The sequence below is a fragment of the Tupaia chinensis genome, unplaced genomic scaffold, assembly GCF_000334495.1.
Source record: "Tupaia chinensis unplaced genomic scaffold, TupChi_1.0 Scaffold139341_1, whole genome shotgun sequence".
In the NCBI taxonomy this organism is placed as follows: domain Eukaryota; kingdom Metazoa; phylum Chordata; class Mammalia; order Scandentia; family Tupaiidae; genus Tupaia; species Tupaia belangeri.
Window position 1 is genome coordinate 50811 of NW_006199230.1, and position 10730 is coordinate 61540.

At 37.0% G+C, this 10730-nt stretch overlaps 1 protein-coding gene across 1 annotated transcript in view; it reads left to right on the forward strand.

The window, feature by feature from the left end:
- LOC102469391 (histamine N-methyltransferase) overlaps positions 1 to 7677 on the forward strand; it is an 18972-nt gene extending 11295 nt beyond the window's left edge. The window contains exon 5 of the mRNA XM_027765680.1: positions 7028 to 7677. Coding sequence (XP_027621481.1) covers positions 7028 to 7383 — 356 coding nt within the window. The 3' untranslated portion in view covers positions 7384 to 7677. The remainder of the gene's footprint in view (positions 1 to 7027) is intronic.
- The last annotated feature ends 3053 nt before the right edge of the window (positions 7678 to 10730 follow it).

Sequence of the window (10730 nt, forward strand, 5' to 3'; positions counted from 1 at the left end):
CACACACACACACACACACACACACACACACATATATATATATAATCTTTAAAATTTTTAAGCATTTTGTTAAATGAAAATCCACTCAACTGGAAAATCAAACTCTTTATTGTTGTTTGGTCTCTAGATCAAACAACAAAAGACTTTAACATAAAGAAGTGTCTCATTTCTCTTTTCCCTCTTGTCTAGATGCTGTATTATGTAAAAGACATTCCAGATACTCTTAAATTCTTCCATAGTCTCTTAGCTACCAATGCTAAGATCCTCATTGTTCTTGTGTCAGGTAAGTTATTTTTATTTAGCCTGAATTTTGAATTAGCAATAGTGTACATATGCATAGATGCATGTGTTTGGAGGAAGCTAGTATGTTTTTTCTTTATTATCGAATCTCTGCCTTGCTTTCTAATTGCGGTCAGTTTTCGTTGTTTTAGGAAAGTCACTTACAGCCACTCTTTATTTAGAGGGGTGTAGTGGAATTAAATGTCGTTCTCTCTTTTGAGAAAAGCATCTATGTCTTTTATACATAAATTATTTTTATTTAACTTAGAGGAAATTTGACTGATAGCTTTTAAATGAAACTAAACAGTAAATATTTACCTTTACTCATTATATGTGGCTTGAGTGTCTCATTTCCTCTGTAATATTAATAAATAATGTTTAAACATTTGAGGTGCTATCATGGATTAAATTTGGATTTCTAGAGCTATTAGCAACACAGTTCCTTATAGATTTTCTTAAATACTATCAAAATGATTACTTTCTTTGTTTTGTAGTTGTGTCTTATTTTTCAAAGAGGACACTGGCATGTTGCTTAAGTACTGCCCAGAGTAGATACATGGACGCTGATGGAAACAAAACGCTGTAGAGTTTACTTCCTACCTGTGTGAGCTTGGTCTCAAATCTTTTTATTTATTTATTTTTCAGAGAGATTTTTTGCTATAGGGCACATATGCTTTCCTGAGAGAGAAAGAGAGAAAGAGAAAGTAAGATATCACCCCCCAGGGTGGGGGGGTAGCCAGACCACAATCCCTTGTCCTCCAGTCTCCTCTCAGGATTTGGGCATGCATGCACAGGCATCCAGCGTAAGTTTCAAGCCACCAGGTTTCAGGTCTGGAACTTGAACCACATTGGCCATGTGGGAGACCAGAAATGTAACCATTATACCACCTGCTGGTCCTAGTCTCAAATATTTTGTTTATATGAAGACTGTTTCTGAATCATTTATCCATATATGTGGTTTGTGTTAATATGCAAATATGTATTCATTGGAATAAAAGCACACGAAAGGAAGTAAAGACTGAAAAGTAAATTGGATTTTTTTGAAAAGCATTTTAAGTAAAAAATTATTTATTCAATGTAGTTGATGGCGGAAACAGTTTATTCATTTACTGTGCAGTTCACAGCTCTCATGACTGCTTCCACCAGGAGAGTCAGCTGTGCTAGAAAGGAAACCACTGTTAATAGCCTGTTCCTAGACATAAGATACAATAACAGTTGTCAGAGATTAAAGGGACTCTGAGGATTTGCTGTACGCATTTCTTTAAAAAATAGAAGTGCACATAGCTATAGAAGAAATATTGGGTTGTCATGACTTTTTCAACAACCTAATACAACATCCATTTTCTTATAGAAGCACCACTTAGCAAAAGGCAAAAGCAGATTTAGATATTTTATTTGAGACTTTCCACCTCTCTTTCCTAAGATAAAAAATGTCTTAGCATTTTTACCTATACTTATGAAAGTATTAAATACAAAGTTAATAATTATAAAATGTTTGTAAATGAACCAACTTTCCCAATATAGTATACATTGTAGTTCTAGAAAATATTATGCTTGAAAAAGAAAATATAATACGTTGATCCCTGTTACCAACTTAGTGCAACTGGAATGTCCACAGGTTTCCCAGACATATTTAACTCTTAAAAAATGTAAAGCAAATTACTGGAGCTCTTATCCTAAATTACTTGAGTAGTCCATCCTCCTCTCCAGCACTCCTATATTCAGGAAAATTCCTTATGCTCCTGATGGTTGCCAGCCAGTTTGCTTCAAATCTCTACTCCCAGGTTAACTTTTGACTTCCGTCCCAATCCAGCATGTGCTCCAGCTCCCTTTCTCATCTGGTTTCACTTTGCCCCAAGCATGAGTATAGCCCTGCTCCTTTGCTCTGTAATGCACCATTTGCTGCTATTGAGAGATGCTGACCTGTGAAGAAGAGGGAACAGAATTCAGCTCTCAGTTCCTTTGGCCTGTCTCTTACTGGTGTGGGCCCATCTTCCTTGGACCTACTCTCACATCTTCTCACAGAGCTCCCTCATATCCTCTTAGCTCAGTGCTAAGGCACCAACACTTCAGTCCCTTACTCCAGCCCTCTTCTTTCTTAGGTAGAACAGTCTACTTTTGTTTGACCTCTATCACTGAGATAATCCTATGCACTCATGAACTTGTCTTAATAGCAACACTTTTTTTTTTTTCCTGAGATAGATTCTGTTGTTACTCAGTGTATGGAAGTGACTATAATTTTCTTTTTTAAAAAATCTAATAATTACTATATTATTTTAGTACACTCATGACAAATGTATGGGCCAGCTTTTTTTTTTTCTAAGAGTCTTTTGCCTTAGGGCACATGCACTCTGGGGAGAAGGGGGAGAAAGAGACAGAGATAGTGAGAGACAAAGTGAGAAATCGCCTGCCAGGGGAGATGGCTACACTCCTGTTCCTTCTCCTGCATTCTTCTCTCAGGTTCTTGGGCATGCATGCACATGCACATGAACCTCGCATGAGTTTCAAGTCATCAGATCCAGGTCAAACCACGACTGACCATGTGGGAGTCCAGCAACGTAACCATTACACCATCTGCTGACCCATGGGTCAACTTTTAAAAGATAGGTTAAGCTTAGTTTCCAACTTTGGAAATAAATTTAAGCATAAGACATTTCCAATTGGATTTTTTAAAATATGAGCATAATGACAATATATATGAATGAGCCACAGTATTTCTAGACATTTTTGGCATTTCATGATAGAGCTTCAAATCGTCTGTATGACTAGTCTATAGATAGAAAACGAGTTTGAGAAACCGTCTTAGGTTGAGGTGCACCTCTGTGTATGAACCACTGCCCTAGCCTAACTTCTCAGGGCAAAGTACAATGCTTGAAACCCCACTCCCCATCTATTTGTGATTTTAAAACTTGAATGTTGCTCTAAAAATTAGAATGCCCACACATAAATGTTTCACAATATGCTTTTTTTTTTTTAAATCAAGAGTTTGGTGATTCCATTCTAAATGGAATTTGCCTCATAATTAACTAAAAGTGAAGTTTCTTCTAAGTATAGTTTCTCTGTTTCAGGCTAATATTGTCATTGTAGCTGTTCAGAAATGTTTGGAAAAGTAAATGCTCTTTGTAGGTAGAGTCAGAACAACCAGACTATTCACTAAATTAAATTTCTAAAAGCACTCATTGAGCCAATATCTCATCTAGGTAAACAAAATGATATGTATGGAGAACATCTTGTTTTAATGGGTCCTCTTAGGTATGCCATGCAGATCAGGTTTTTGTGTGCTCATCTCAGTAAGATACTGACCTGCTACCAAATGGGTCAGTTCTTCCTTTGAGGCAATTGCATTACTTATTTGAACATTATATAGACAAGTGTATTTAAAATGTATTAGATTGTAAGATAATGAACTAGGGAGTCAGTTTCTAGATTTCATTATGCAGAGGACCTAGTTTGGCTAAGATGCTATGTGTGTTCAGCCACATTCAAAACACAGCCTGTGTACTCAATTCCCTGTTCGCTGTTTAGTAGGAGCATCCATGTGTAGATCTGGCTCAGCTTATTGAGCTCCTAGTATCAGTCACTGGTGGAGGGTTGCAAAGGTGACTGCTACTTTTCTTCTGCCTTTAAAAAGCCCTTAATCTCACTGAAGATTCAGACACGTAAACATTTTCAACAATATGCTAAGTTTCCTATCAGGGGGATATAGGGAGTTTGGAGGCGAGCTCCTTGTGAGTAGAGTCTCTGCTTTTCATCTTTAGTCCCAGATCTTTGTTAGCCTTTGGCTGACAGAGTCAGTAAGCAAACGTGTTTGAATTAAGTTGAATAATTGTCTGTTACTTCTGCCTTATGATGCCAGAACTACAATTAGCTCTATTCATTCAAGAAAGAGAATTTATTTTAGTCAAAACTGATTACATAATAGATATGAAATCAGAGAACATAGGAAGTTCTGGAGATTTCCAGATGGGTTTAAGAAACAGATACAGAGATTTCAATAAAGAAGGTACACATACACGTGTGTGCACATTTTATGTGCATGGAAATAGCTAGACAAAAGAAATGAAGGGTAACTAGAAAAAGAATGAGAAACTGAAATCAGAATTAAATGATGACATTTTCTGCTCAGCCTATTAGAATAGGCATTGCTTGAGGAAAAAGAAACTTTCTTCCGTGTTCCAAGTATCCATAACGGAACTATCCCAGCTCAGTAACATACATTTAGTAACTAGTAGCCTAAGTTCCTGACTTTGAAGATAAAAGAGGTTGCATTTAGAGATGAAAAAGAAGAGAAATAAGAACAATTGAGTTGAATTATTTTAAAAGGGGGAGTATTCCACACTAACATGATAACGGAGGCACATTTTTCTACAAACACAATAGCCAGGCATTAGTTGGGAGAGTTGCTAATTAAACCTACCTATTTAAAGGAGGTAAGTCCAAAGATCACTGAAGTTTTCCATCCTTCCCTTACTTCAGGAAGAAGGTAAATCACAGTGTGTTATTTTTAGTACAGTGGGAGAAATGTGGTTTATATCATGTTGAAAACAAAAGTAACGCCATATGCTCTGCCCACTGAGAGCCGGTGTGATAATGCATCAGTCAGTGAGTGTGTAATTGCTTTGTTCAGAAATGGCTTCGAGTCACAGCACTGACACCAGCAAATTTTCTTCAAACAGAATTTGGTTCTTTTTTCTCTACCAGATATTTATTTTTTAAATGATGATAACAGAGTCTTTCTTCAAACATTAAAATGCTTCTTTTCTTATAAAATCTTATTTAGAAAGACAATCCACTGTTTCTAAAAATGATTTTATAATAAATACAACTTTTTTTTTTTTAAACTGAACTAAGGTTTTCATTTGTTTTTGGTTCTGTTGTGCTTCAACCTAATTTCACCTTGTCTTAGGACATATCTTGCAGGTCTATTTCCTTCTTCTGTGATACTGATAGAACATCAATTATCTAGGCTATTTATTATTTAATATTTCCTGTACCGAGTAATTTTGGGGTTGAGTTTAACCTGAGAATTTCAGCTTGATCTGTAGATACAAACCAAGGGTATTTTAGCATTCTATAATTATATACAGAACTGTATGGGTATGTACATTTCTATGGAGTCGACTGATTTCATTAGATATGAAATATTGAGGGAGCAGAAAAAAAAGTTCAAGACATTGAAATCTTCACTTTTAATTCTGGAAACACATAGAAAATATAGTTTCTCTCATTTACTGCTTTGGCCAAGCCCAGTTTAATTTTCTAGTACTTCAGCCAAGTCTACTATAATATAAGCCATTCATAGTTCTAAGTGTGTTTATTAATTCAGTTAATCATTGCAGCAATTCTGTGAACAGATTCTATTAGCATCCCTGTTTTATAAGTGATAAAACTGAGGTGCGGTTCATAAAGCTAGAAAAAGAGAAAGCCCAGCTTCACACTCAGTCAAGTTTTGGAGGCCATCCTCTTAGTTAGTATGTGGTGCTGACTGAGTAAGTAACATGCCGGTATCAGGAAATCCATAAATAAGGCCTCATTATGATCATGGATTTCTGAATAGCAGGTTTGCTTTTACAATTTCAAGATGGCAACTAATGAAAAAGTACTAACACATTTATTTATTTATTTAATAAGCATTCACACATCAGCCATGCACTTACTATAGTGCAATGATTGACATAAACTATCTCATTTAATACTTATAGTTGCATTTGAGGTAAGCAAGGTAATGCATATTTTACAAATGAAGAAACTGGAGTTTGGAGAGATTAAATGATAAGCCTTTTCTCATGGAGTGTCAGAAAATCTCAGCCCATGTCACTCTCTTTCACGTGATGCATTGCAGCTTCTAGGCTGGGCTGTTTCAATATGACATTGCTAAAATACCTTCTAAAGTGGGGGAAAATTTTATAGAACTCAACCTAGTTTCTGATAATCTGAGGCAGCATCTTTTAAGTAGTATATAGGCCCAAGAGGCTCCTCCATCATTACTTTGATTAAATCATCATTTATTTACTGTGCTTTTTCTCTCCGTTTCAATTTTTTTATTCTTAGTGCCTCTCCTCTGAATGCCAGACTAATACATACAACTGCTTTCTACACATTACCACCTGAATGTCCAGTAGTAACTCTAGGGTACATTTCTAAAATAAGATTCTTGATGATATATTTAAAATTACTCCTCCCACCTTCAATAATGACAGTTCTGTCTTTCTGGGTATTCAGGTAACAACTACTTGCCCCCATGATCTGGCACTCCCTCTACTCCCCTCACCACCCATCTAGCCTTCTCTCTTTCCGTTCTCTCTCTTGCGCACTTACCTCCAATCTCGCTTGCTTCCTTGCTAGTTCTTAAACATGCCAACCACCTTCCTGGTTCAGGGGCTTTGAAGTTTCTCTTCTCTACCAGGAGTAGCCCTCTCTCTGATATCTAAATGGCTTGCTGTCAGGACTCCGCCCAAATGTCTCAGTAGAAACACTCTCTGCTGACTCTCAGTAAGACAGCAGCCCATCAAACTCTTTAACCCTCTTTATCCTTCACTCTGGTTAGTTTTCATTTGGCACTTACCACCTTCTGACATGTATTTAGTAATTTAATTTTCTCTCCCCAGTCCCAACTCCTTGAATTGTGAGTTACACGAGGGCAGGAATATTATTTTATCTACTGCTCTATCCCAAGCATTTAGCGTATTCCTGGCAGGAGATAAGTTAAAAGAATAAATGAAAATCTGAATGTTGTCCCATTGCACAGGAACCAGTGGCTGGGACAAGCTATGGAAAAAGTATGGATCCCGCTTACCCCGAGACGACCTCTGCCAGTATGTCACATCATCTGACCTCACTCAAATGCTGGACAACCTGGGGATTAAGTATGAGTGTTATGACCTTCTGTCTACCATGGACATATCTGATTGCTTTATTGATGGGAATGAAAATGGAGACCTACTTTGGGATTTTTTGACAGAAACCTGCAACTTTAGCACAACAGCACCACCTGACCTCAAGGCACAAATTATGATAGATCTGCAACAGCCTGAATTTAGTGTTAAGAAAGAGGGAAAGATTCTTTTTAATAATAGCCTCAGTTTCATAGTGGTTGAAGCATAACTATCAGCTACAAGTATATTCAAAAGTTGTATTTTGACAAATGTTGGTCATTCATTTATTTCCATATTAAAATTACAAATACATTTTATAACATAGATGAAATGTAGTCTTTTATATACGAAATCTAGAAAATTCTAAGACATTTCTGGACTTCCATGTTCACTAATATGGGATAATAATTCTGTCTGTTCTTTCAAGCTGAGAGATCTCTATACAGTGTAAACATCATATAAGTTAGAAAAATGAGACAATTGGGTTTCATTGACTTATGACAATAAAATCCTCTGCATTTGTTGATTGCGTTGGAATTTTGTAAACTGCTAATAAAATTTATGCTATACATTTTTTGAATACTAGTGAAATAGATATTTACTGGTGATTTAAAAGCAAAGTATATTTATTTCCCTTTTTTGTGAAAAAGTATGTTTCTTTTTTTTTTTTAAAGGTTTTTGCCATGGGCACCTATGCTTGCCACAGAAGAGACAGACAGAGAGACGGTGAGAAGAAATGTTAGAAATCACCCCCACCCGAGGGGGGATGGCCATGCCACAACACCGTCTCCTCCATTCTCCTCCTAGGACCTTGAACATGCATGCACACACTCCCAGTGTGAGTTTCAAGTTGCTGGGTCTGGGTCCCGAGCCATAGTCAGCCATGTGTGGGTCCAGTGCATTAACCACTACACCACCTACTGGGGCAGGAAGTGATTGTCTTTATATAGCCTTCTATTATAGTTTCTACCTGTTGTATATATGTGTGCCATAGGGCATGTGTACTTACAGAGAGAGAGAGGGAAAGTGAAAAATAATCCCTTTATGGGGAGATGGCCATGCTGTAGTCCCTTCTCCTCCATTTTCTTCTCAGGATTTTGGGCACATATGCACATGTGCTGATCATAATTTTCAAGCTGCCAGGTTCAGGGCTCAAACCATGATTGGCCATGTAGGAGTCTAGCACCTCAGCAGCTATGCCACCTGCTAGCTTTATTGATTAGTAAAAGTAAACACTTGTAGAATACTGTAAAATCAACTGCTCCTGCTCCCTGCTCTGCAGCACTGCTTCAGGGATAATGGCAGTGAAGGGATGTGGGAGGAGCTGGTCTAGGATATACCTAGGGCAATTGGAAGGCAGTGGGAGGTCTGAGGCTGTCCCCTGCCTCAGATGATCTCAGTGACTGCCGCTGCTCCCTCCTCTGCAATGCAGAATAACATGTGGTCATGTGTTATCATTTCTTCGTATTTTGCCTTATGATTTTAACTGATTTAATAGCATTTTGTCTTCTGATATACTGAAGTTTTTCTATTTATTCAGCTCAATTGACTATCTTTCCCTTTTTATTTAGTTATTTTTTAGGCTTTTGCCATAGGGCACAAACCCTTACCAAAGACAGAGTGAAAAAGGGAAAGTGAGAAATCACCCTCTACTGGGGAATGGCCACACCACTATCCCTTCTCCATTCTCTTCTCGGGATTTTAGATATATTCAACACACACACACACACACACACACACACACACACACACACAGTATGATTTTGAAGCTACCAGGTCCTGGACTCAAGTCATGGTCCGTCACTTGGGAATACAGCACCTTAGTCACCAGGTCCCCTGCTGGCTCCTCTTTTACAGTTTTTAAAAAAATATTTTATTTATTTTAATTTCTGTGCCTCTTTTTTAACTTCTGAAACATTCTAAAAGACTATCTAAATCCAAGGTTTTAAAATAACGTTTTATAATAATTTTTAGTTTCCTTTTTATTATTTTATTTTATACATTCAAGCACTGTACATCATTACAGCTTGTAAAATAAATTACCCAACATGAATACACTTCATACCAGTACAGGTGAAGATTCCATGCACATTATCAACAGATAATCCTCCACTTCTGTATCCCTTAAATACCTTCCCTCTCTTTTTCTCCTCGATTCCTGTCCTCTCACTCTCCCTCATCTTCCATCATCTTCCCTCGCAGTCTCTAGTTTCCATAACAATCTTCCCTACTTCTATATTCTCTAATCGTTCAGTTTCTGCCATAGAGTGTGAAAAGTTGGTATATTAAAAAATAAAATTTTAATATGTTTGAAATGTAAGTAAAAAGAGGGAGACTCAAAACAAGCTATTTTCCCTGAACAGAATAGCCAGCTGTACAGTCAAAATTTACTAGAAAGCTAAAAACCTAACAAATTTGAAATGTACCTTTTATCATTGAGCAAATTTCCAGAAAACTCTGAACACATTTTGATACTTTACAGTCTCTTTTGTTCACTAAGATCACAAGTCATTTTTGCGCAGTAGATTCCAGGATATTTTTACTTATTTATTTCATAATTATTTATTTTACTTATTTTATTATTATTTATTAAGTTTGCTATAGGGCACATGAGCTCACAAGACACAGACACACACACACACACACAAAGAGAGAGAGAGAGAGAGGAGAAAGAAAGTGGAGAGAGAAAGCCACTAGGTCCAGGACTTGAACCATGGTTAGTCACGTAGGAGTCCAACGCCTTAAATATGATGCTGCCTGCCGGCCCCTTCAGAGGATTTTTTAAATCTCATTTGATACTCCTTTCTTTTAAGTAATAAGTCTCTGTCATTCTTATAAAACAGTATATAAGTATATACTTAAGTAATTTAATAACAAATCATTTTAAAAGTAAACAATTACTTCCTATCAGAAACAGAACAAAAGTAAGGCTTTATCAAACACTTCATGAACCCTCATTCTCTGAGGAAACCTTTAACCCAGAGTGATAGTCCCTCTTCCACATCACAGGACTAGCACGCAAAGCTACAGTGCAATCACTTAGAAGTTAGTACCCTGTCCCCCCTTCATCCTTTAGCTCATCACCAGGGAATACTCTAGCATAGAAAATCTATTTACACTAATAAATTACTAAGCTTTGTGGTTTATAATATGTAAAATCAGCTTGCATTGCTCTCTTTCCTTAGACAACTTCATCAATGGTTTTTGAATTATAAGTTACAGCAAATGAAACGACAGTTATCCAATCAGATTGCTGAATATGAGCACTGAGCCATTCATCATGCTGACTTGTACTACTGACAAAGGAAATCTGTGAGACACACATGACTGATGGATCTGGGGCTGTGATGACCTTGAACATCACCACCAGAAGGATGGAAATGAAGACTCTGCAGAGCAAATTATGGCCTTTTATAGAAAGCACATGTACCAAAACAAAAATAGAACATTCTATGTAAAGACAGAAAAGAATAGCCAGCCATAGATGGGTACTTGAAAATACAGCCTTTTCATCCCTATAAAGCCTTACTACAAGACCAGCCAGTGGCATGGTTATTAAGGAGCTGGATCTCATGA